At 44.3% G+C, this 27,153-nt stretch overlaps 2 protein-coding genes across 3 annotated transcripts in view; one reads left to right on the top strand and one right to left on the bottom strand.

Annotated features, from left to right (window-relative positions):
* Positions 1-27,153, top strand: part of rps12 (ribosomal protein S12) — a 383,736-nt gene that overhangs the window by 49,068 nt on the left and 307,515 nt on the right. The window lies entirely within an intron of this gene.
* The window catches only part of mdn1 (midasin AAA ATPase 1), a 215,109-nt gene that overhangs the window by 185,181 nt on the left and 2,775 nt on the right, over positions 1-27,153 (bottom strand). For both annotated transcript variants that reach the window (XM_070885519.1, XM_070885520.1), the window contains exons 2-9: positions 25,770-25,993; positions 15,556-15,780; positions 11,805-11,912; positions 9,373-9,565; positions 5,613-5,822; positions 4,932-5,063; positions 4,209-4,312; positions 3,172-3,286 (exon numbers count right to left, since the gene is read on the bottom strand). In XM_070885519.1, the coding sequence (XP_070741620.1) occupies positions 3,172-3,286; positions 4,209-4,312; positions 4,932-5,063; positions 5,613-5,822; positions 9,373-9,565; positions 11,805-11,912; positions 15,556-15,780; positions 25,770-25,993 (1,311 nt within the window). The remainder of the gene's footprint in view (positions 1-3,171; positions 3,287-4,208; positions 4,313-4,931; positions 5,064-5,612; positions 5,823-9,372; positions 9,566-11,804; positions 11,913-15,555; positions 15,781-25,769; positions 25,994-27,153) is intronic.

Below are 27,153 nucleotides of genomic sequence, written 5' to 3'. Positions count from 1 at the left end.
GGACCGAGGCTCAAGCGAGAAGGAGGAACTGAAGGAAATCCTTATTAGTCAGGAAATTGTGTTTGGGAAATTGATGGGATTGAAGGCCGATAAATCCCCAGGGCCTGATAGGCTGCATCCCAGAGTACTTAAGGAAGTGGCCCTAGAAATAGTGGATGCATTGGTGATCATTTTCCAACAGTCTATCGACTCTGGATCAGTTCCTATGGACCGGAAGGTAGCTAATGTAACACCACTTTTTAAAAAAAGGAGGGAGAGAGAAAACGGGGAATTATAGACCGGTTAGCCTGACATCAGTCATGGGGAAAATGTTGGAATCAATTATTAAAGATGAAATAGCAGCGCATTTGGAAAGATGTGACAGGATCGGTCCAAGTCAGCATGAATTTATGAAAGGGAAATCATGCTTGACAAATCTTCTAGAATTTTTTGGGGATGTAACTAGTAGTCGACAAGGGAGAACCAGTGGATGTGGTGTATTTGGACTTTTCACAAGGTCCCACACAAGAGATTGGTGTGCAAAATTAAAGCACATGGTATTGAGGGTAATGTATTGACGTGGATAGAGAACTGGTTGGCAGACAGGAAGCAGAGAGTCGGGATAAACGGGTCCTTTTCAGAATGGCAGGCAGTGACTAGTGGGGTGCCACAAGGCTCAGTGCTGGGACCCCAGCTATTTACAATATACATCAATGACTTAGATGAACGAATTGAGTGTAATATCGGCAAGTTCGCCAATGACACTAAGCTGGGTGGCGATGTGAGCTGTGAGGAGGATGCCAAGAGGCTATAGGGTGACTTGGACAGGTTAGGTTACTGGGCAAATGCATGGCAGATGCAGATAAATATGAGGTTATCCACTTTGGGGGCAAAAACATGAAGGCAGAATATTATCTGAATGGTGGCAGATTCGGAAAAGGGGAGGTGCAACGAGACCTGGATGTCATGGTACATCAGTCATTGAAAGTTGGCATGCAGGTACAGCAGCCGGTGAAGAAGGCAAATGGTATGTTGGCCTTCATAGCTAGGGGATTTGAGTATAGGAGCAGGGAGGTCTTACTGTAGTTGTACAGGATCTTAATGAGGCCTCACCTGGAATAGTGTGTTCAGTTTTGGTCTCCTAATCTGAGGAAGGACGTTCTTGCTATTGAGGGAGCGCAGAGAAGGTTCACCAGACTGATTCCCGGGATGGCAGGACTGACATATGGAGGAGAGACTGGATCGACTGGGCCTGTATTCAGTGGAGTTTAGATGAATGAAAGGGGATCTCATAGAAACATAAAATTCTGATGGGACTGGACAGGTTAGATGCAGGAATAATGTTCCCGATGTTGGGGAAGTCCAGAACCAGGGGTCACAGTCTAAGGATAAAGGGTAAGCCATTTAGGACTGAGATGAGGAGAAACTTCTTCACTCTGAGTTGTTAACCTGTAGAATTCTCCACTGCAGAGAGTTGTTTATGCCAGTTCTTTAGATATATTCAAGAGGGAGTTAGATATGGCCCTTACGGCTAAAGGGATCAAGGGGTATGGAGAGAAAGCAGGAAAGGGGAAAGGTGAAGGATCAGCCATGATCTTATTGAATGGTGGTGTAGGCTTGAAGGGCCAAATGGCCTACTCCTGCACCTATTTTCTATGTTTCAATGTTTATATTTAGATGTATTTTCCAAAAGAAGAATTATCCTCTGGCCCAAGAGAATGTTTCATTACATTTGCCAACACTTAAAAAATAGCTTAATAGGAATTAGAATATAATCCAAAATGATTAATTTTCCATTACATTTCCCAGAGTCTGCAAATTATGTCAAAGATCTCAGTTGTAGAAGGGACTACTTTTGCACAGAACCTCTCTCCTCACACCATTTAGTGACTATTTTAAATAAATGGTCAATGATGAGGAACCATTGCCCCCCAACATCCACAGAGAAAACATTCTTCCCTATTTTACATGTAGCTTCAAGCATTGAACACACTGAAATCAGATATGACAAAGAATAGATGCAGCCACATAGTAACATGGCAGGCTTAAGTGAAACATTAAATTATAACAGGAAGAAAGGGTTAGGGTTAACAGTTGTTAATAGGTGTGGCTCAGACTGGAGAAGGGTTGCAGGGCCCACTTTTGTTTTCACTATACAAGTGATTTGGACTTGGGCACAGGGAGATGATCAGCAATGTACAATTTAATGTGGAGAAGTGTGTGGTGATGCATTCTGGGAACGAAAACAAGGAACGGAAGCATACATTAAATGCAAAAATTCTGAAGGATATTGATGAGCAGAGAGATTCAGGGATCAAACACCATTTCTTGAAAATGTAAGTGCAGGTTAATAAAGGGCAAAAAACAGGAGAAGGGGTTATGATCAATTTGTACAAGGAAATCAAAGCCACACAGCTGCTGCTCTGTTTGCATTTTTGGACAGCCCATTATAAAAATATGATGCAGTGTAGATTCATTGGGATGATGAACAGTTATGAAGAAAGAGACTGAAGATGCTATTTACCATTCCACTGAAGCAGAAAAGACCAAGATGAGGGTTTTGAGGGGGTGAATATGAAAAACTGTTTTCTCTGGTTAGGGAGTCAGTGATGAGGGATCGCCAATTTAAAATTGTCACTGCAGGGAGCGAGGTTAGAAGAATGCTGAGAGTTAATAAAGAATGGATGCTTTGCTGCGGGGAAATACTTGAGGCAGAAATCATTGCATCTTTTAAAAGGAAAAGTGGATAAACATCTGAAGCAGAGGAAGATACTGGGCTATAAAGGAGTGAGTACGGCAATGGGATTAGCTTCGGATTGCCCCAACAAAGAGTTGGCACAGATACTATAGCGTGAATGGCCTCCTTCTGTGTTGAAAACTGCTACGGCCCCAATTGTACAGCATGATGCATTCGTGGATGCACCTGCAAATGTACAGTGGCACTGGAAAACACGACTGCATGGAGCCAGTGACAGTTAGGTGCAAAACTTCTGTAATGTACGGCATGTTAGGCCACAATGCACAAAGAAGATTGGGGAATTACATCCGTTCCAGTTGTTACTTCAGTGCCAAAATGTACCGAGAGATTTGCGGGGGTGGGGGGAAAGAGGGGGGGAGGAGAAAGAGGAAGATATCAGTGGAATCAGAACAGTAAACTGATGAAAGTGTTTGATCAAAGTAAAATAAACTCACTTCGTTTAGTTCTGCCCTGTTCATGTTGTCCAACTTGATTTTTGTCCAGAGTTTGTCCAGCAAAGTTGCATGACTGTTTTGTTGTCGATACCAACCAGCATTGCTGCTGAACAACCTGGAGAGGTTAAATGCAAACCCAGTGACTTGCAGGCAAGGAAAGAAAAATAGCTCCAGTTTCAGCATTTGGCACAGTTCAATTCCTGTTGAACAGCAGTTTCTCTTCAGCAATAAATCAGAGCAATCCAGTTTTGTCTTGTCCAACTGGGCCAAGCACATATAGCTTAGCTAAAGTGCCCGACAAAGATTTGTCCTCATCTGCATTAGATATAAATTATGCAAGTTCACATCCAGTCTGAAGTTACTAAATACAGTACTCTCACAGCAAGATTTCTCTAATTTCCAAGAGTGTTTCTCATGAAATTGCTAGAATTCTGCAGAGATATGTGTGAAGAATGCTTACTATAGGTGACTGGATACGTGAATCACCAGTTTACAGATCTCACTGTCTCCCAAGTGGTGGGGGAAGATTGGATCTGTCAAATCACCCTCATCAGCTCGGACTCGAGATTACTATCATTAGTGGTGAAGAATGATTTTAAACAACAGGCTTGGGAGCAATTGCTTACCGGTTTTATGCTTGGAGAAGGGTGTAGGAAGCAGGAAAACTTAGCATGGAATTTTATTTATATATGCACACAAAAAAAAAAGGTATAAATCCTTTTATTTTGAACTCTGGATTATGCAGTCCTTGGAGTAGAACTGACAATAGTAACTTGGGAGTAGATTGTCAACCTGTCGCCTGGGTGTAAAACTGGCATCGCCGATCAGCTGCCTGAAAAAGTAACTGTTCGATTTTTCATTGATTTCATTGAAACTGGCCGATCTACAATGCCAGTTAGTTTTACACCAGGGCAACAAGTTGGAAATCATCGCCATTATGTTTTATTTTAAGCAATATCCTTCAACATCCGGTTTGTTGTGCTAGTATACTCGATATCCTCAAACAATTGAGACAATGCTAGTTTGTGATGTCTGACCTTCGAGTAGCAAAAAATTGGAATCCAGGTGCTGCCTTTATACAATCGCCACGTCCAGGAATCAGGAGCTCTCCAGTCTCCAGGAGAGGTATCAGCACTGATATCTGCAATGCAGGAGGAATTATTGCAGTCAAATGAAGAATTGAAAAAAGTAAAATATCCTGAAAATGTACAACTAAAATGAGAAAGCAGCCAGATAAACACATCTGCTGAGAAAATAAGCTGGTCGAGTAAAAGTTACAACTACTAGCACATTTACACATAACTGTTTAGTACTTGCTTTGCAAAATTTAATATTGAAATTTAAAAACAAAAATCATGAATTAATTTAGAATAGGCCCAATTCGAGAAACACCTTGTGCTTATGAACCTAAACCACGCAGGTCAGACCTGCGAGGTAGTTAGCATGTCCCTGAAAGATTGTAAATACCCAATAGCAACTCAGCATAAAACCCAATGAGATAGAAGCCCATAAGGATTGTACCAATGGTCGTGCACAGAACGTAGATTAATAAATCGAATTACTCCACTGTACTCAATAAGGATCCACTCTGCATACAACTGTCTTGTTGATTCATGTAGCAAAATAATGCTAATGCTGTCTACATGAGAGTAAGCAAACAGCTCTGTAGCCTTGCACTGCATATTTTATAAATTGGACCATTTTATATTTATCAAAACTATGTTTAACACTCGAATGTAAAATACTCAGAGGAAACATACTACATCTAAAGGTGCATAGTCAATGTCTTCCAGGAGCAGCCAATATCCATTGGTTACTGCTTGAGTCAAGGATCCAGGCTGCCAAACAAATTCCCCTGGAACATCCGCACAGCGATACATTCCCAGCAACATCTAATATACAAACAAATAATTGTTAGGAAACAGAAGTTAAGAAGTGGTTCATTAGAGTTGTTAAAACATGCAACTTTCGCTCCCCCTCCAAAAAAAAAAATCATGTGCTCTAAATTCAGATGTGAAATAAGATGAGAAAAACACACTAAAGTCAAAATTAGGAAACAACCATTCAAATGCAAGTTTATGACATCATCCATTCGTGTACTTTCCAGACTCACTCTAATTAAGCATTGCGAGAGGAAATGAAAATACGGCTCACTCAGAGGCATAGCCTCGTTTTTGCCGCAGGTGGGGTGCATGTGAGAAAGACTGTGATAGCATCATTGGGCTGTGCTGCAATATTGAACCCATGATTTCCCCGCATATTGATGGAGTTGCTGATCACAGCCAAGGAAAAATTATGGGGAAGGAGAAAAAGAACACCACCTCAGGCTATTCATGTGGACGTTCAGGCAATCAGGCTGGAAGCAACAGAAGCCTGGGAACAGAAACAAAATTACACAGCTGCCCTCCACAAAAAACAACAGGAATTTACACATTTCGTACCTTGCTATCAGTCTGGTCTCCAAGCTGTACTTTTAGAAAATCAGGTGGCTTTTGTCGACCTGTCAGCACTGCTAAATATTCTACTAAAGCAGTTTTACCACAACCGATTGGTCCTTCCAGCAGCACAGCATTCTGGGACACCACTGCCATGGCCAAGTTCTGCAGATAACTGTAGGTGGAAGCTACCAACACAAGGGGCTTACTGATGCACTGAAGAAAGGGGGAAAAAAAGTAAGTATCGTCAAAAATAGCAATTCTTTAAAACATATAAAAAGCTGGTCAAACCATTTGAGTAAGTTATCAGCAGGCGTTGCATTAGAAAGAGTTGGAGTGATAACTTGCTGCACCAATAAAGGGCTGATTTCACAACTCTAGAAAATCCAGAGATCAAAGTTGCATTATACTGATTGCCATTAAGGACACCATTTTGTAATTTAAAGATTTAATGGACATTCAGTTATTTAGTTCTTTAAAAATTCTAAGCGACGCCTGCACCTGCGCACACTCTGAGGCTGAACTCCAGGATATTGTCGATGTATTTACCGCGGCATATGAAAACATAGGTCTTACGCTTAACATCCGTAAGACAAAGGTCCTCCACCAGCCTGTTCTCACCGCACAGCACTGCCCCCCAGTCATCAAGATTCACGGCGCGGCCCTCGACAACGTGGACCATTTCCCATACCTCGGGAGCCTCGTCAACAAAAGCAGACATTGATGCAGAGATTCAACACCACCTCCAGTGCGCCAGTGCAGCCTTCGGCCGCCTGAGGAAAAAAAAGTGTTCGAAGACCAGGCCCTCAAATCTACCACCAAGCTCATGGTCTACAGGGCTGTAGTAATAACCGCCCTCCTATATGGATCAGAGGCATGGATGATGTACAGAAGGCACCTCAAGTCGCTGGAGATATATCACCAACGATGTCTCCGCAAGATCCTGCAAATCCCCTGGGAGGACAGGCGCACCAACATCAGCGTCCTCGTCCAGGCTAACATCCCCAGCATTGAAGCACTGACCACACTCGATCAGCTTCGCTGGGCAGGCCACACAATTCGCATGCCAGAGAGGAGACTCCCTAAGCAAGTGCTCTATGCGGAACTCCTTCGCGGCAAACGAGCCAAAAGAGGGCAGCGGAAATGTTGCAGGGACACCCTCAAAGCCTCCCTGATAAAGTGCAACATCACCACTGACACCTGGGAGTCCTTGTCTGAAGAACGCCCTCGGTGGAGAAAGTGCATCCAGCAGGGTGTTGAGCTCTTCGAATCTCAACGCCGAGAGCGTGAAGAGGTCAAGCGCAGGCAGTGGAAGGAGCGTGTGGCAAATCAGTCCCACCCATCCCTTCCCTCAACGAATATCTGTCCCACCTGTGACAGAGTCTGTGGCTCTCGTATTGGACTGTTCAGCCACCAAAAAATTCACTTCAGGAGTGGAAGCAAGTCTTCCTCGATTCTGAGGGACTGCCTATGATAATGATGATTAATGCATGCACAAATCTGTACATAAGCAGGCCTCATCACAGTCAGTCCAAAAAAAGTGGATTAATAATCTGCAGCAGTAAATAAAATTGCAATATTTTAGCAGTGTCCAAATTACAATTCCTATTCATTTATAGAATTGATATTTCCTGCAAGACAAACTTTAAATTTACATGCCACACTCCCTCAGTACTGCACAGGAGTGTCAAGCTTAGATTTTTGTGCTCAAGTCTCGGTTTCCAACTGCTCGTGCCCAAAGATTCCAAACTCAAGGAGCAGTTGGGGCACTTGGCCATATATGGGAAACTGAAGCATTCCTGGGATGCACAGACTAAAAGGTAGACGGGCCTGAGACAGGGCAAGTTAGTGAAGGAAGAAGTGGGTGATCATCAGAGTGGGAAAACAGAGATGGGAGGCAGGGTGCTGAACTAACGGAATTCTTAGACTCTAGAAACAACTTGGAGGAGGCCGCCATGGAGCAAGTGGTTGCCGAGAGGGAGTTGAAGGGCAGCAATAATAGGAAATTCTACACCGTGGGGAAGCGAAAAACATTTTTGCAGCTGCAACCGAAAGTCTCACATGGTGTATTATATCCCAGGTGCCTGGTCGCTCCTCGGTCCCTCGGTTAGAGAAGGGAAAGCTGGGCAAAAGTTCAACCCCTCCTAGCTATCCAGTGACATGGCCTGCTTCAGAACCTGGGCAAGAAGTCAGGGAGTAAACATTTATCTTTCAGTCAAGTTCATAATTAGAAAGAGGGGGACAGGGGCCTGCAGGAAATGCAAGATGCCGGGGTCGTATGTCTGCATTCGGTGTCAGCCGTGGCTCAGTTGGTAGCATCCTCATCTCAGAGTCAGAAGGCTGTAGGTTCACGTCCTGCTCCAGAAAGTTGCACAAAAATCTAGGCTTGACACTGCAGTGCAGTACTGAGGGAGTGCTGCACTATCAGGGGGTGTCATCTTTCAGATAATATATAAACAGAGGCCCCATCTGCTCTCTCAAGTTGACATTAAAGATCCCATGGCACTATTTCGAAGAAGAGTATGAGAGTTATCCCCTGTATCCTGGCCAACATATATCCTTCAATCAACATCACTAAAAAAAAGATTATCTGGTCATTACCACATTGCTGTTTGTGGGAGCTTGCTGTGCTCAGATTTGCTGCCGCGTTTCTTACATTAGAACAGTGACTACACTTCAAAAAGCACTTCATTGGCTGTACAGTGCTTTGGTCATGAAAGGCACTATATAAATGCAAGTCTTTTTTATTAAAATCAGATGCCCGAGGGTGGAATCCCTCAGGTGCAAGATTGTTGAGCTTGAGCACCAACTCTCTGCATTCCAGAACATCTGGAAGAATGAGGTGTTTCAGGATCACATGCCCCAGTCAATGGTCACCTTAGAGAGTTAGAGTTAGAGGATTCAGAAGGTGACAGGAAGTGCAAGAAAACCCTAGGCTCCTGAAGTTGTACAATAACTTGGAATACCTACAAGGTCAGCAGTAGTGACCTGGGTGAGGATAGTCCAGATCAACATTGGAACGTGATGAAATGGGCGATTCAAGCATCAGCGGGAAAAATGGAAAACCATGAACCCTGAGAGCTCAGGGAGAGTAGGGAAGAGTGGGGCCAAGTGTCTTAAAATAATGCGCACAAATGCTAGGAGCACTGGAAAGGTTCTATGGTAATAGGACCAAGTAGATAAAGCCATCAGAGAGGTAGCACAGGTCTGACGTGTCAAATTGCCTTATTTTTCTGTGCAGTAACATTATAAGTTTTATGACGTCTGCTGGAAAGTGCATGTAAGAGGATGTCAGATGAGAACAGGATTGGAGTCAGCTGCAAAGTCTCTGGTGCTTAAATAACCTCCTGAGGCTCACCATTAAGGCTCACACAAATTCTGCCACATCATCAAAGTACCAGAATGTGATATTCCCTGTGGAACCATCAGAAGATGAGAGAGGAGATTGACATAGGCAAAAGGACTTAACCTTGGATCTTGCTAGTCTCTGAGACTCAGTGCCACAATGGGTCATGTATTTATCTGCAAAGCTGGCAAATATTTAAACACACATTTATAATGGCTGACATACACAAAATTTATGTTCACTTCCTTAACATTTTCTACAACATCAGCATTTCTGATCAGTGAAGACTAATGTAATGCATCTCCCATGATGTTACTCATTGATTAGTATGGATTGGCCTCATTATAAAGATCCCAAAACCCTGATTATTAAAAAAAGTACAATTCTAAAATGATAAATATAGCTCAATGAATGTTCAACCTGGTCCTGATGGATGAGTTGTTTCCGTGGCAACACTACTCCACATACAGCAACAACATTTTCAGACAGATCTCCAGACACTATGTGCCCTTGTGTATATTTTAGTTGTTTCTCTTTCTGCCAGAGAATTGTCTTCGGATTTGCCAGAACCAAGGCCTTCTCCACATTCAGCAATAGATCACCTTCCAACAACCTGTGAAGCAAAATACACATTAAATGAAAAATGCAGAACACAGAAATCTAAGTTTCACATCATCTGTAGGGGTATTAATGATGGACACAACATGAGGGAAGGCAGAAACTTAAAGCAAAGCTCCCTTTCATTTAAGTAAAAATTGTTCTGAACTTGAAATACACAGCAATGTCACTGCAAACAGAACAGCCAAATTTATATAAAACAACTTGTATTTAGATAGCATCTTTAAATGTAGTGAAATGTCCCCAGGCACTTCACAGTAGCTGTATGCGATAAAAATTTCACACCGAGCCGCGCAAGTAGAAATTAGCGCAGGTGACCAAAAGCTTGCTCAAAGTTTTAAGGAGCATCTTGAAGGAGGAGAGAGAGGCAGATAGGTTTAGGCAGTGAGTTCCAGAGCTTGGGGCCTAGGCAACAGAAGGTACAGCAACCAATGGTTGAGCAATTACAATCAGGGATGTTCAGGGAGGGCAGAATTAGAGGAGCGCAGGCATCTTTTGGGGGGCGGGGAAGCTGGAGGAGATTACAGAGATAGGGAGGGACGAGGCCATTGAGGGATTTGAAAATAAGGATGAGAATTTTGAAATCGAGGCATTGCTTAACCGGAAGCCAATGTAGGTCAGCGAGCACAGGGGTGATGGGTGAGCGGGACTTGGTGCGAGTTAAGACATGGGCAGCCGGGTTTTCGATCACCTCTAGTTTACGTAGGGTTGAATGTGGAAGGCCAGCCAGGAGTGCATTGGAAAAGTCAAGTCTAGAGGTATCAAAGGCATGGATGAGGGCTTCAGCAGCGGATGAGCTGAGGCAAAGGCTGAGACGGGCGATGTTACGGAGATGTAAATAGGCGGTCTTAGTTATGCTGCGGATATGTGGTCGAACCCTCATTTCAGAGTCAAAAGTTGCAAACAGTGTACAACCCTCTACCACCTTTTGGTCTCCACTGTTTCTGCAATAATTTTTAAACTTGATATTCTGTGCTGACGAAAGCAAAAATTAAATCATGCATCACAAACAGAAAGTTACCCCAGATTAAATTACACCGTTCCAGTACATGATGACCAAGAAGCTACTTACCACTTAAGTCCAGCTAAAAAATCTAAAAGTCCAAATTATTGAGATCACAAACTTTATTTACAATAGTCCATTATGAGGGACTATTGATCCAGCCTACCAGTATGATTTTGATGTAAGTGTAAAACATCAAGTGCAGTAACATGTTGCTGATTTTGCAATAACTAATAAATTATTTGGCATCAATATTGCGCTTACCCAATAAATGTAAACTCCGATGACTTGCTGCACTACTGAATGATTGAGTGACCAATCGAGAATCATTAAGATTGTCACCAAGATCCAAAGCAGAGTTCTGTGCATTTGAATATCAAACGTCCTGCACTCACTAATGCAAGCAGGCAGTACCAAGCAAGTACCAGCTAGCACCACTGTCACTGTTTGCTACAGTACAATTTGGGCACAAGTCAAATGACAAAAGTTGGGCTTTTGTTAAGGTACTTAAGTTGGCAAGTGTTTGCTCAAATCCCCCACAATTAGGCATGTCGACTGGTGCAGCAACTCAGGATAGTTACTTTTTCCAGAGGAAAGAAAAATCTATTGCTCGTCAAGTTAATTGGCAAAAACAAAATCTCGAAGTAATAATTCAAATCGCTCATTATCAAAAGCTTTTTTACCGGAATGGTTCCCAGAGGCCAGTCAGGTGAAATTACATCTTCTACTTCCAACATCTTTTATACAGAGTTTTAAAACTTGCCCACATTGAAAAAAAGTTTCAAAAAATTAGTGTAAAACCTGATCTACTTTTCAGGGAGGACATCCTTTTGCACATTTACAGATTACATGTGTCTGCGTTGCACACATATACTTGCCAATAAGTTCCCAGTTGGCTCTTCAGGGCCCAAGACCCAATTTCATTTGTGAATCTTGCTGCATTGTGTTATATAAAACATACCATTGACCAGCACACGATTGTAAAGTTGCAAGTAACATTCATAATTTTACATGGTAACAGAAACTAAACACAAGAAATACAAAAACCTCAAACTGGTTCCAAAAAATTAAGCTTTTAAGCCAACAGTCCTCCAAAAATTCACAACTGTCTTAATCTGAAGTCATTCACCAATTCACATCAAAAATCCACTTGAAAAATTTAAATCCAATTTAGCAGTTGGAGCAAGTTTCCTTTATTTCAGTTGATTTAATTTTGTTATGATGAACTTACTGGAGTCTAAAATTTGTCAGTTCTTCTGTAGTGAGAATTTTCTTGAAGAAATGGTTCTTCTGTTCATCACTCATGTTTGTTACAACTGCAAGACAACTAGCCGTGTACCTGAAAGAAAAAACATGGTTATGTATAACACTCCAGCAGGCAAATGCACTTTGTTGTATGGTATTAAGTCGTACAGGGCTCAAGTTTATTGCCAAATGGCCAGACAATAGCTTTACAGGCATAATGAATGTTTCATAGGAACAGGAATGGGTCATTCAGCCCCTCGAGCTGTTCCGCCATTCAATGAGATCATGGCTGATTTGCGACCTAACTCCATATACCTGCCTTTGGCCCACATCCCTTAGTACCTTTGGTTAACAAAAAGCTATCAATCTCAGATTTAAAATTAACAATTGATCTAGCACCAATTACCGTTTGCGGAAGAGAGTTCCAAACTTCTACCACCCTATGGGCCCAAATTTGACCAATACAGATTTCTGGTGCACTCACCAGAGGTGCGGCGCTTTTGTAGAATAAAAAGGGCGCCAAAAATCTTCGGGCCAGGTTTGGCCGCTCCCCAGCCTCTCCTCCATGGTGGCATAGTGTGGCAACTGGATTCAGGGCGAAGCCAGGTCCCGGTGCTGAAAACAGTGCCGGGACCTCTGCACATGCACGCAGTAGCTCCTAGCCCCCAGAATGAGTGTGTGTGATACAGGCTGTGTGGGAGGGGCCGATGCTCGCCACCCCTATACCGGGCCGAGTGGCCTGCTGCTGCTTTCCCACACTGAGGGCTATAAGAGATAAGTTGGTGGGGGGGGGGGGGGAATAATCTTCAAAGATTTTCCAGTACTTTAATATCTAGCTATCTTTACTAAAAATATACTCAGTTTAATCAGGCTGATAGCACCTACACTCTGTCCAGTCTCGCTGCTTGGGATTTTAAAAAAACTAGCATTCCTATCATAACACACAGTCATTTGGTGGCTACCTGCGCTGATCTCTTAATTCACTGCAGGGTTTTTCAGAACAAAAGTGGCCACTTACTCTGGCCTAACTTAGTTTGGAGGTCGGGGGGCAGGGTCGGGTCAGGAGCAGAGGTTGGTCGGGAGCGGGGGGGTCGGGGTCGGGAGGGCGGTCCAGTGGCAGGGGCGGGGGTGGTGAGGGAGCGGGAGTCAAGTCGGGTCAGGTCCCGGTCGGGAGGAAGCAGGAGCTGGGCGTGGGAGGCAGTCTTATGCACGCAGCCCCAGTGAGGCCATTCGGCCAGGGCGAGGGGCTGCGTGCTTCGGGCCCCTCCCACACAGTTTTGGGCGCCTGGAGCTACTGCACATGCGCGCCCACTGTAGCGCGCATGTGCAGAGGTCCCTGCACTGTTTTCAGCGCAGGGACCTAGCTCCGTCCCCAACAGCTCGTGCTGCGCCGCGCCCAGCTCCAGAGGGCCTGCAGGGAGCCGGAGAATAGGTAAGTTTTTTTTAGGCGCACTTTGTGGCGCGAAAAACGGGCGTCCAGGTCGGGGCTGCACCGTTCTAGGCGCGGCTCAAAACTTGGGCCCAATATCTTGAAAATTTCAATCAGCTTATCTCTTAACCTTCTAAATTCTAGGGAATATAACCCGAATTGGTGTAATCTCTCCTCGTAACTTAACTCTTGAAGTCCGGTATCATTCTGGTACAGCTACACGACCCTCCCTCTAAGGCCAATATTTTCTTTCCAAGGTGTGATGCCCAGAACTGCTCTCAGTACTCCAAGTGTGGCATAACCAGGGTTTTGTATAGCTGCAGCATAACTTCCACCATGGTGTATTCTGGTCCTCTAAAGATAAAAGCCAGCATTCCAAAAGCCTTTTAAATTATTTTCCCAACTTTGTTTCTGTTGTAAACCCCATCTAAAGTGCATTTGGAAATGTAATGGCCCAGATATCGCGGCCTCCCAGGGTCCATACGGAGTTTCCACGGACCCGGGAAGGCATCGGAAAAGCCAGTTTTCGGTGCGCAATGCGTACGTGCTGAAAACCGGCTTTTCTGATCTGTCAAGTTTCTGGCTTGACAGATCGCACGCATCTTGGGAGCGAGGACATTTGCCCATCTCATGTCCTTAAAACTCTTGCGCCTGGTTTTACCAGCGTATGAGTTTAAAAACATATCAAAAAAATAAAATTTAAAAATACATTTGTTAAAAACCCTACCCACTCAGATCATTTTAAACCATAATTAAAACATTTTTTCTTTTAAAATCGGCAATTTTTTTTTTCTTAAAAACATTTCTATCAACTTTAATTTCTATAGTGTATTTATGTGAGGTGTTTTTTTTTAATGTTTTATGTAGTTTTTGGTTGTTTGGAGGTGTTTCTCATTCATAGTAATAGGAGTTTCGGACTTACGAAACTCCGATTACTACGAATGAGAATATACTATACCTAATTGGCTGCCCAGAGCCATGTGACTCCAGCTCCAGGCCTGCGCACGTCCCGACGTGCACGCGCTGCGATGTGCAATCAGGGGTGGCCCCCAGACTGGGATCTCGCGTGGGTGCAGCAGCTTCAGGTAGGTGCGCTTCTTTTTTCTAGAATCCAGTCGAACGCCAGCGGGAAGGAGAAACCAGGATTTCTGGGCCAATGTGTAGGACAGTTTTCATTAATGATGTAATTACAAAGAATGTTACATTAGAGGCTACAATGTATCAAAGAGAGGGGATTGCAATAAGTAGCACGTAATTTCAACACAAGCTATTTGGAGTGATACTGTTTGGACAGGGGATATTTCATTAAATATTTTGTCACAGCACTCATTTATTTCTGTGTTTAATTATCAAGGGCGAGAAAGAAGGGCACCTGTCTCTCTTGTATTGGACAGCTCTCTGCTTCTAGTTCTTTTTTGTGATCAACTGATTACTTGTGTTTTTTGGGAGTAGATGTTGTACTCCAGGAAACACCTTGGTGTTCGGACACCAGTGTCAGAAAGAGTACGTACATCTACACTAGTTTGACAACTTCCCATTTCCAAGACCATGCGAGTCTGAATGAGATGGCCAATTTGGTGCTTAATTCAGGAACTGGAGGGCAGATTTTGTGCCATGGGACCATTATCGACTCGGAACTCGTTCTATACTGACCAGAGTCATTTCAGAAAGAACTCAGCCAGCAGACGACATCCCATCACGCTGGTTTAAATTTAAACCCAAATCACAGAAGTGAAAGGCCATTGTGTGAACTACTGCACCAAATCCTCCAAGTCAAGTGATTTGATACTTTCTCCTCTTCTAGGGTTCGCTAAGCAGAAAGCTACCGACTCATCTCCCAGTGCAGTCCGTAACCAGATACCAGACATCTAGGCAGGTGAACTCAGGATCTCAGTAGGAAAATCTTTGCCTTCCTTTTCAAGTCTCCTCTAACCATGTAGCCGAGATAATGCACTCATTGCACAAGGAATCAGTGAAAAACTGGCTACTTACACCAATTGGCGCTCCCAAACTCTTTTGCCCTCACACACTTAATACTGTGGCAAAACATCTGCAATTTTTCAAATGCACTCATTTCCGATTATTTGAATAGCTCACTGCGAACCCGACGATCATTTAACCAAATTTTCAATACACCAACTACAACGTTAAGTTCTATAAAGGCATTAATGAAAGTTAGCAAAAAATTGTGTGTCAAGGGCATTTCTGCATTATTCAATAAAATTTCAGTACTTAAAACGATTGATTTTAGTTAACAACCCAACAGGTTGAATACTTGTGATGAACAGTTATGGAGGCTTATACATACCAGCGGACTAAGGTATCATGGCTTCTCAACAATGGAATGCACACACTCCAATCCCACAATTCTCTGAACATTATCCAGTTTTCCTTCAGGAGTCTGCATGCTGCACTCATGAGGTCTCGGAGTTTCATGCGTTTCCGACCATAGCGGACTGTACTGGAATCGGAACTCTCCAAAAACAACCTCTGAAATACTGGTGGAGAATCCTTAAAGTATCTCAGCGCAAACCTTCAGGAGACAAAGAAGTTAGAGAAGTTTACAAATTAAATTTAGTAAGGTGCTTTTACACAAAAATAATTCCCCTGCATGCCCTAAATATCTCTATAAACAGCACATACCAAAACAGTAACACTAGAAGGACAAGGACAATAGATGCATGGGAACACCATCACCTTCAAGTTGTCCTCAAAGGGCTGGATTTTCAGGTTTTGCGATTTCACCTGTTTCTGGGCGCAAATCACGGCAAAATTTTTGTTTCAGCACCGGGTTAGCATTTGCGCCAGAGCGGGCAACTTTCAGCAAACAGTAATGATCGCAGTGTTAGCGCTAACTCTGGCGTTGCACAACAGATTTTGTGCGCCGGAGCTGAAGCTTCCGCCCCGAAAAAAATTGGCCCTTTTGCGCATGTGTGAATTTTTTTTTAAAGTTTTTTTTTGCCGCACTTCTGGTGAGCTGTCCGATCGCAAATGCTAATGCAGGCAGGGAGCGCCCCCGCGCATGCGCAGTACACCCGGGGCTGAATCAGCCATTTTACTTTCGATTTGGATAATGGAGCACAGTATGATTGAAGACGACAGACAACGTGCTAGGAGGTTCACTCCCAAGGCAAACGGGGCCCTAGTTGGGGCTCTGCAGAGGAGATGGAGAGTGTTACATACGAGGTTGGATCTAGACCACTCCCAGCTATCTTTAACAAGATATGGAGGGAGACAGCACAGGAGGTCTCTGCCTACGACACTGTTGTCCGTACCAGCACCCTGTGTCGAAAGAAATTTAACAATCTCACCAGGGTCGTCAGAGTGAGTACTATTTTCATTCATGCACTCCTTGATTACTTAAATTATAAATCTGACAAACTATTTGTTCTCATATTGCTGCTGGCTCACAGCTCTGTGGGTTGCCTCCTGAAAAGCATGACACATAGGTAGGCTTAGTTCAGCACCCTATTTGCCATGAATGATCTTTACATATTATTAAGATTGACTTCTGAGCTCTCATCAGATGTTTCCGCACTTTGATGTCCTCCTGATGAGCCACATGCAACTTCCAAGGCCATTAAACAGAGGATTGTATTACATTCACACAGTATGGTATAAGTGCTTTGGTGGCTATCTGTGTGTGCCACAAGAACAGAGGTAACCATTCCGATTTTCGTCTTTACAGGCAAAGAAGTCGCATAACCGCTGGGAGCAGCGTCAGGAACAGGCAGCGCTCCGGCTCACACCCTGCCACTCACCGACGTGGAGGAACGAGTGGCTGGCCTCATCGGTGCCTCCAGTCGGGCAACTCCACGTGGGGGTGATGACCCCCAATTGGAAGGTGAGGGTCCTGCACACTCCCTGGGCTGGGTTGGGGCAATGTGATGGCAGCGTTTGTGGAGTAGGGTTGGGGCAATGTGATAGTGTCTGTGGACTACATATAATGCAGTGGCGGCAGTCCTTCAAATGAGCCTGTGCTATGTGACCTTCCTCATGTCATCCTGTCCCCTCCCCTGCTGCTAATCACTCGTTTGTTGTTTTCTACTTCCAGATGAAGAGTCGCAGGCACCGAATCGCTCACTGCAAACCTCCACCTCAGGCCGTCATAGAAACATAGAAATTTACAGCGCAGAAGGAGGCCATTTCGGCCCATCGTGTCCGACAGCCAACAAAGAGCCGCACGGCCCTCGGTCAGCAGCCCTGAAGGTTACATATAAACCTATGAACAATGACGGAAAGGTAAAGAGCACCCAGACCAACCAGTCCGCCGCACACAACTGCGACACCCCTTGCACCGAAACATTTTACACTCCACCCCAACCGGAGCCAAATGATCTCCTGGGAGAGGCAAAAAAAACAGATAATAACCCAGGCTAATTAGTGGAAAAAAAATCTGGGAAAATGCCTCTCCTATCCATGCAGGCGATCGAAACTAGTCCAGGAAATCACCCTGGCCATCTTCGATTCTGTGCAGTACTTACCATTATATCTGCGCCGGCCAACAAGATGTTATCCCGTCTAATCCCAATTACCAGCTCTAGATCCGTAACCCTGCAGGTTACGGCACTTTAAATGCCCATCCAACCATCTCTTAAAAGTGGTGAGGGTTTCTGCATCCACCACTCTTCCAGGCAGTGAGTTCCAGATCCCCACAACCCTCTGCATAAAGGCCCCCCTCAAATCCCCTCTAAACCTTCCAACCACTTTAAAACTATGCCCTCTCATAATAGACCCCTCCACCAATGGAAATAGGCCCTTACTATCCACTATGTCCAGGCCCCTCAATATTTTGTACACATCAATGAGGTCTCCTCTCAACCTCCTCTGTTCCAATGAGAACAAACCCAGCCTATCCAATCTATCCTCGTAACTAAGATTCTCCATTCCAGGCAGCATCCTAGTAAATCTCCTCTGCACCCTCTCTATTGCAATCACGTCCTTCCTATAATACACGACCAGAACGGCACACAGTACTCCAGCTGTGGCCTAACCAAAGTATTATACAATTTAAGCACAACCTCCCTGCTCTTATATTCTATGCCTCGGCCAATAAAGGCAAGCATTCCGTATGCCTTCTTAACCACCTTATCCACCAGGGATCTGTGGACAAGCACTCAAAGGTCCCCTTGCTCATCTACACTATTAAGTAGCCTACCTTTTCCTTAGCCCTCCCAAAGTGCATTACCTCACACTTCTCTGAACTAAATTCCATTTGCCACTGTTCTGCCCACCTGACCAGTAGTTTGATATCCTCCTGCAGCCCATGACTTTCCTCTTCATTATTAACCACATAGCCAATTTTAGTGTTGTCTGCAAACTTCTTGATCATACTCCCTATATTCAAATCTAAACCGTTGATATATACCACAAAAAGCAAGGGACCCAGTACTGAGCCCTGCGGAACCCCACTGAAAACATCCTTCCGGTCACAAAAACATCCATCAACCATTACCCTTTGCTTCCTACCTCAGCTAATTTTGGATCCAACTTGCCACTTTGCCCTGGATCCCATGGGCTTTAACCTTCGTGACCAGTCTACCATGTGGGACCTGATCAAAAGCTTTGCTAAAGTCCATATACATTACATCATATGCACTACCCTCATCGACCCTCCTGGTTACCTCCTCAAAAAATTCAATCAGGTTAGTCAAACACAATCTTCCCTTAACAAATCCGTGCTGACTGTCCCTAATTAATCCTTGCCTTTCCAAATGTAGATTTATCCTGTCTTTCAGGATTTTTTCCACAATTGAGGTTAGGCTGACAGGCCTGTAGTTACTCGACCCAGCCCTTTCTCCCTTCTTAAACAAGGGTACGATATTAGCAGTCCTCCAATCCTCTAGCACCATGCCCAAATTCAAAAAGAGGACTGGAAATGATGGTCAAGGCCTCTGCTATTTCCTCTTTTACTTCGCTCAATAGCCTGGGATGCATTTCATCCGGGCCTGGGGACTTATCTACTTTCAAAGCTGCTAAACCCCATAATACTTCCTCTCACTATATTTATTTCATCCAGAATATCACACTCCTCCTCAATAGCAGTATCTGCATTGCCCCTTTCCTTTGTAAAACAGATGCAAAGTATTTATTACAAACCTTACCAACATCTTCCGCCTCCACACAAAGATTACCCTCATGGTCTCTAATAGGCCCTACCCTTTCTTTAGTTATCCTCTTACTCTTAATATATTTATAGAACATCTTAGGGTTTGCCTTAATTTTATTAGCCAAGAATTTTTCGTGCTCGCGCTTAGCATTCCTAATATCCTTTTTAAATTTGCCTCTTAACTTTCCATATTCCTCTAAAGATTCTATAGTATTTAGCCGTTGGTATAGGACATGCAGGCTCGAAGGGCTGAATGACCTGCTCCTGCATCTAATTTCTATGTTTCTATAAGCATCCCTTTTTTTCTTTATCCTCTCTTTAAGTCCCTAGACATCCAGGGGGTTCTAGAATTATTATTCCCACCCTTCTTCTTTCAGGGCACACGTTTGGCCCGAGCCTTCCAGATCTCCTCCTTGAATCCCTGCCACTGTTCCGACACTGATTTACCCACAAGTAGCTGTTTCCAGTCCACTATGGCCAAATCACTCCTTAACTTAGCAAAATTAGCTTTTCCCCAATTCGGGACTTTTATCCATAACCAACTTGAATCTGACTGAATTATGGTCACTGGCACCCAAGTGCTCTCCCACTAATACCTGCCCAGCTTCATTCCCCAAAACCGCCCCCTCTCATGTTGGGTTTGCTACATACGGACTAAAAAAGTTCTCTTAAATGCATTTCAAGAATTCCGCACCCTCGATACCCTTCCCACTAAATTTGTCCCAATCAATATTTGGATAGTTAAAATCCCCTACTATTACTACCCTATGGTTTTTGGGCTACACAACAATTTGTCTACATATTTGCTCCTCTATCTCCCTCCTACTGTTTGGGGGTCTATAATACATGCCCAGCAGTGTGATTGCCCCTTTTTATTTTTCAATTCGACCCATATGGTCTCATTTGATGATCCCTTTAATGTATCATCCCTTCTCACCACTAATAATTTATTTAATCAGTACTGCGACACCTTGCCCCCACCTTTTTACCCCCCCAAAACTCCTGTAACCAGGAATATTGATCTGCTAAACCTGCCCCTCTTTCAGCCATGTTTCTGTAATGGCTATAATGTCATACTCCCAAGTGTCTACCTGTGCTCTTAGCTCATTTGCCTTATTCGCTATACTCCTTGCATTAAAGTATATACCATTTAGCACAGGAAGACCTCCTTGTTTACGACTTACTAACCCTTGTTTCCTGCCTTACAGATTCACTTTCATAATTCTTGCTATCCACTTTCTGCTAGACTTCCTTCCCTATTGAATTTGTTCTCAGATTCCCGTCCCCCTGCCAAGCTAGTTTAAACTCTCCCTAACAGCACTGGCAAAACTCCCCACGAGGATATTGGTCCTGGCGCTGTTGAGGTGCAACCCGTCCAGTTTGTACAGGTCCCATCTCCCCCAGAATCGGTCCCAATGCCTCAAGAATTTAAAGCCCTCCCTCCAACACCAACTTTCCAGCCACATGTTCATCCTCTCTATCATTCTATTCTTGTACTCATTAGTACGTGGCATCGGTAGTAACCCGGAGATTACTACCTTTGCGGTCCAGCCTTTAATTTTCTTCCTAGCTCCCTAAATTCTGCCTGTAAGACCTCATCCCTCTTTTTACCTATGTCGTTGGTCCCGATATGGACCACGACCTCGAGCTGTTTACCCTCTCCCCCCAGAATGCCCTGCGTCCGCACTGTGACATCCTTGACCCTGTGGGGGAGAAGGAGGAGGAATTTGAGGGAGAGGAGCTGACGGAGCAGCCTACTCTGGGGGAGAAGGGGGCAGATGCACTCCACATCTCTTTTGCCATTGGCAAACACCATGTCCGAGGATGATGAAACATTCCCGGGCTTTGAGATCTCCGAGGCTCCTGGGACTAGTGGTGTGTAGCAACGCAATTCTAGGGTCAAATCCCGTAAGCCATCTCTCCCAGAGGGCGAGTCGGCAGACAGTCTGCTGACAGACAGGCAGACGTGGAACTGGACATGGTGGCATGGTCCAGGGAGAGCGTCCAGCTCACCAGACAGCTCCTCGATGTCCTGGGTGGGATTCCCACGAGCAGCGAGACATTCACTGCGACCCTCACAGAGGTAGGGTTGCAGATTGTCCATACGAGCCATGAAACATGTGAGGCTGTCAATGCCCACGTGTTACTGATGGCCTCCACCAGTGACACGCAGTCCCCAGTGTCACACGCAGACCCTGTGACTGGCGATGCTGAGCAAGAGGCTCACCAGTCAGAAGCCGGGCCTTCCCATAGAAGCATATAAAATTCTGACGGGACTGGACAGGTTAGATGGTGCAGGAAGAATGTTCTCAATGTTGGTTCAGTCCAGAACCAGGGGACATAGTCTAAGGAGAAGGGGTAAACTATTTAGGACTGAGATGAAGAGAAACTGCTTCACTCAGAGAATTGTGAACCTGTGGAATTCTCTACCGCAGAGAGTTGTTGATGCCAGTTCGTTAGATATATTCAAGAGGAAGTTAGATATGGCCCTTACGGCTAAAGGGATCAAGGGGTATGGGGAGAAAGTAGGAAAGGGGGACTGAGGTGAATGATCAGCCAAGATCATATTGAATGGTGGTGCAGGCTCGAAGGGCCGAATGGCCTACTCCTGCACCTATTTTCTATGTTTCTATGTTTCTTCCGTGTCCCGAGCTTCTCCAGTGGATCCCCACATGGCGTCTCCAATGTTTCTCCCGCCAATTCAGCAAGACTCTGGCCGCCGTGCTGCATGAACTGTTGGTGCCACTTTGGGTAGGGGCATCAGTCGAGGGAGGGAAGAGCCGATGGTAAAAGACTGTGGGGCAGAGGTTGTTGGTTGTAAGACTACAGCATTTTTGCCTCATTTTTCTGCTAATAACGGCATGCTTGACCATTTTAATGACCCAGAATGCTTTAAGCAAAAATGAACTTTTAAGAAATCCCACGGCTGCGAAAAGAATTTCCCACAGGCAGATGTCCTTGAAGTGTCTACGAACTGTGAAAAAAGCTATGGCGATAGGAAATAACAAGACTGATTCATTGGAAGAATTCGTTTAAGAACATTTCCTTTGTTTTAAACTGTACAATTACGTACACACCTTTGGTTTACATCCAGAAAAACGGTATAATTATTGGGAGTTGGGAAAGGGTCTGGGCTGCAATCTTAGAGAAGCAGTAACCTGATCAGTTACTGAAGAGAGTTATTTTCAAATTGCTAATCACGGCTGAAATTAACTCGGCATGAGTATCTTTGCTTTTTCATGAATCATTCAGGGATAGGCAATGGTAACCGTTATAAAGGGAATAACGAGATAGTTTGATGAGAGTTAATAATTAAGAGATTATTGTGCATTTGATGCTATTGTGGATTGCTTGTATTTCTTTTGATTATACGAAGTAAAAGATTGAACCCCTTAGACTGGGGGTAATGTCCAGTTGGGGCAAGCTGATTGAGTTTATCGTGCAATTGATCTGTACTGCTTGCATTTCTTTTGATTATGCTAAGTAACAGATGAATCATTAAGGGATAGGCAATTGTAACCGTTATAAGAATTTAATAAGATAGTTTAGTGCAAGTTGATAATGAGGAAATTATTGTGCATTTGATGGTATCTGTATTGCTTGTATTTCTTTTGATTATTCGAAGTAAAAGATTGAACCTTTGTTTGGGGAATTTGAAGAAACACCTGTGCCTGCATTGTTTTGTCTCACAAATTCGAACTCAAAGTTTAGATATAAGCTTTGATTCCGTTTATAATTAAGACAAGTTTTACATTGGTCAAGTCGTAGATAAGGCTTGAGCCTGAAGACCAATATATGGGTCAAGTCGTAGATAAGGCTTGAGCCTGAATGACCCATATATTGGTCAAGTCGTAGATAAGGCCATCAGTCTTAAAAGGAGTTGGAGTGAAAGTCTTACATGTTATTTTATTATAGTTTTAAAGTTTTCAAGTTATGTTAATATTGAGTTATAAAAGTTTTAAATGTTTATTAAAGCTTCCAATGTTTCAACATTTACAAAGTTCTAAAAGTTTAAAATTTTGATCAAATCTGTTGTTCACCTTATCCATTCCTGTGTAGTGTCTCATTTGCAGAATAAGAGGGGGAATAGTCAACATGGTGGGCTAGAGTGGTCTCTCTCTCTCTCATGATGGATAAGCTGTGTAGCATGCAGCACACCACAATGAACTCCGAGACCTGCTGAGGGGAGTATTGCAGGCAGCCTCCAGAGTGGTCAAGGCATCAGAAGCAATGCTTGAGCACTCCAATTGTCTGATCGACGATGTTGCATGTGGCTATATTGCTGTCATTATAACGATGCTCGGCTTGTGTCTGAGTGTTCCGGAGGGGGGTCATGAGCCAGGTGGCGAGGCCGTAACCTTTGTCGCCCAGCATCCAGCTCTGGCCTTGTGGCTGATGCTTGAACAGGTATGAGACACTGCTCTCATGCAAGATGAAAGCATCATGGATGCTCCCTGGATATTGGGCATTGACTGCCATGATGCGCTGAGTATGGTCGCACACGATTTGTATGTTCATGGAGTGGAATCCTTTCAGTTTCGGTAAACCTCTGGATTGTGTAAAGGTGCTCACAGGGCGATGTACGTATAGTCAAGGGCACCCTAAACCTTGGGGAAACCAGCAAATCGTCCAAAACCGACAGCCCTCTCATTCTGGGTCTCTTTGGTCATTGGGAAGGTTATGAAGTCCATCTTGCGTGCGTACAGTGCAATAGTCACCTGGCGAATGCAGCAATGTGTAGTGTGCTGGGAGATGACGCATATGTCCCTTGCTTATGCCTGAAAGGAGCCGGATACATAGAAGGCAAGTGCCGCAGTCACCTTCACCTCGACGGGCAGTGCAGTCCTGGTGGTGCTGGTAGGCGGTAGCTCTGCCTTTATGAGCTGGCATATCTCTGTCAGCACTTCTTTACGGATGCGCAGCCTTCTAATGCACTGTGCCTCAGAGAGCTGCAGGTATAAGCGATGTTCCCTGTAAACTCGTGGGGGGGCAAGGCCTTCTCCCCATACGCCTGCAACCTCTTCAATTGCGTTTAAAATGCTCATCAATAAGCCTACTTCCAGCTCAACGGCATATAAATATAGCAGCGGGCATCAATGGCTGACATAGTATGTCTTTTAAAATGAACTATAAACTCAGATACAACTTCACTATTAAAAACGCAGCCTTCTTCTCCCAATTGTTTTATGCACTGAACTTTACCTCCGTTTTCAGGATGGCGCTGTTAGCGCCGGGTGCGCCCTGGGTCCGACTGCTTTTTGCTGGCGGGTTCCCAGGCGGACGCTAAATCGGGCGATATGCTCGAAAGTTCCGCCCAAGGCACGAGCACAGCATTGCACGCCGGCTGACGTCATCCAAACGCTCAACATGTCGGGCGGGCGCTGGCCGCTGCAAAACCACAGCCGAAAGTTACACCCGGGTGCAAAATGTTGTGCGTCCCGTCTTGCAACCAAAAAAAAAAAATTGTTTTTGCACCCTGCCCAGGCGCTAAACGGGGCGCAAATGAGCCGAAAATCCAGCCCCAAGTCACACACCATCTTGACTTGGAAGTATATCACCATTCCTTAATTGTCACTGGGTCAAAATCCTGGAACACCCTCCTGAACACCACTGTGGGGGTACCTTCACCACACGGACTGCAGCGGTTCTAGGCGGCGGCGCACCACCACCTTCTCAAGAGCAATTAGGGATGGGCAATAAATGTTAGCCTTGCCAGCAATGCCCACATCCCAAGAATGAATCTTTAAAAACCCAATCATAATGGGCACAAGAACACTTCACACTTGTTGTTTGTTCATTACTGAGCTTGCTCTCCCTCTGCAATCACCTCATTTTGATACATAGGCGGACATTTTTATCCAATATTCAAAATGAAGTACCATAAGTTTCCATGACAATAAATGGGCAGAGATGAAAGGCGTGTCTCTGCTAAGTATTAGGCTTGTGTATGCTTGAATATTGGTAAAGAGTTGGGCCTCAGCATACCCAGTGCTGGGAAAGCAGGGATTGCAAAAGAACCAGACACAGATCCCATTGCAGATTGTGCTGATAACTCCTATTGGAAAGTGCATACATGTGGACATCACCCAAGGATGGGATGGGCGTCAGCAGCAAAGGTCTTTATGTTGAACAGTCTGCCAAGACTCACCCTGTAGGCACACAAATGAAGAATGACCATTTGGGTGTTGCACCATAGGGCAGCAATGGCCCATGGAATCACCCCTCACCATCAGTAAAATAGATGGAAAGTTAGGGGGTAGAATTTTTTTCCCCCAATTGAGCCTGGGGTTCTGTAATTTTATTTGCTACAACACAGCTATTTGGATAACAAGTTAATACTTGATCTAATTCTATACAACAGCAATTCAAACAGCTAGATTCTACAAGCTCTAGAATCACGAGGAATCACTTACGAAATGACATCAGGGCTGATATCAATAAGCTTGCTCATTGCCACGCACAGTCTCTCGTGTAGGTCATGGTTGAATACAGACCCTTTAATCGCCTGCACATTTCGTTCAAGAAGATCCAATAACAAAGGCCTGAGATGTCGCCCAATCAGCAGTGTGCATTCTTTATCCAACAGTAGCTGGGCTAAGGCATTAAGGATACATTGGCGATCATGCTTGTTCCAAATCTGGAGAGAGAGAGAGAGAGAGAGAGAGAGAGAGAGAGAGAGAGAGAGAGAGAGAGAGAGAACGTAATCAATCACACACAATATAGATTTAAATATAACAAACAATTGCCCGGATTTTGCAGTCGGTGGCGAAGTGACAGCACTTGCCACTGACCTCAAAGAAAGCTACCCACAAGATCTGGCGATTTCACCTTTCCCGACGTTAATTTGACTCTGGTGCCAAGTCTGGGGATCTCCGGTATCCAGCAACAGTGATATAATCAATCAGGTAAGCAGGCTAAGCAGCGAATCACATTGAAGAATTCTCACACACAACAAACCAGGAAGTAAAAAGCACCGATTATCCTTCACTTTTTAAAAAAGATTTTTTTTTACAGTGAGTGAAATAAAGATTGGGACATACACATGGGATTAAGATAGAAGCTGAAATAGCATTTTTTTTTTAATTATTTTTTATTAAATTAAAATCCTATGGAATTTATCATATTGGAAAAATTTGACATTCCACAAATGTGAAATTCATTTTTCAGGGCCAAAGAAGTTGACTTAGTAACCAGTACTGTTTAAAAACCCAGTTACAACTAAAAGGCTTAACTTTTTCTGGGGCCAACAAGTGATATTACAGTGTAAAAGGGGAAGCTCTAGTCAGTTCAGCGAATTTTCAAAGATTGCCGACTGCGGGTGCCTTGTGCAGGATCACGGAGTGAACAACAGCAACTTCTGGATTTTTGCGTTTAACTGCGCATATGTGGATGGCAGAAGTTGCTGTCAGTTTTGCCAGTTTTGTCGTCATTACAACTGCAAAATCCGGGCCAATATTTTCCATTGAGAGAGCACGAGTTCTTGCCGATGGTATAAGTTGAACCTCCCTTATCAGAACCCTCAGGACCTGGTTTGTTCTGGATAAGAGATTTTTCCAGACGAGGGCTGGTCACATTAAATTGGATGGTACAAGTACTGACCAAGGAGATATTGAGGCTGGCTGGCTTGAGGCTGGGAGTGCGGCAGGGAGATCATTGGGGGGTGGGGGGGGCGGGGGAGTGGATTGCGGGGCCAGGCCAGCGATTGCGGGAGTCGGCAGCGAGAAAGGACTTCAATTTATTCATGTCGGAGTTCTGTGCATGCGCCACCCGGTCGCCGGGAATGGTTCTGGATGAGGG

The sequence above is a fragment of the Pristiophorus japonicus genome, chromosome 7 (assembly GCF_044704955.1).
Source record: "Pristiophorus japonicus isolate sPriJap1 chromosome 7, sPriJap1.hap1, whole genome shotgun sequence".
Lineage (NCBI taxonomy): Eukaryota > Metazoa > Chordata > Chondrichthyes > Pristiophoridae > Pristiophorus > Pristiophorus japonicus.
Note: the sequence above shows the minus strand (reverse complement) of the source record. Positions and strands in the feature narration are given on the sequence as shown.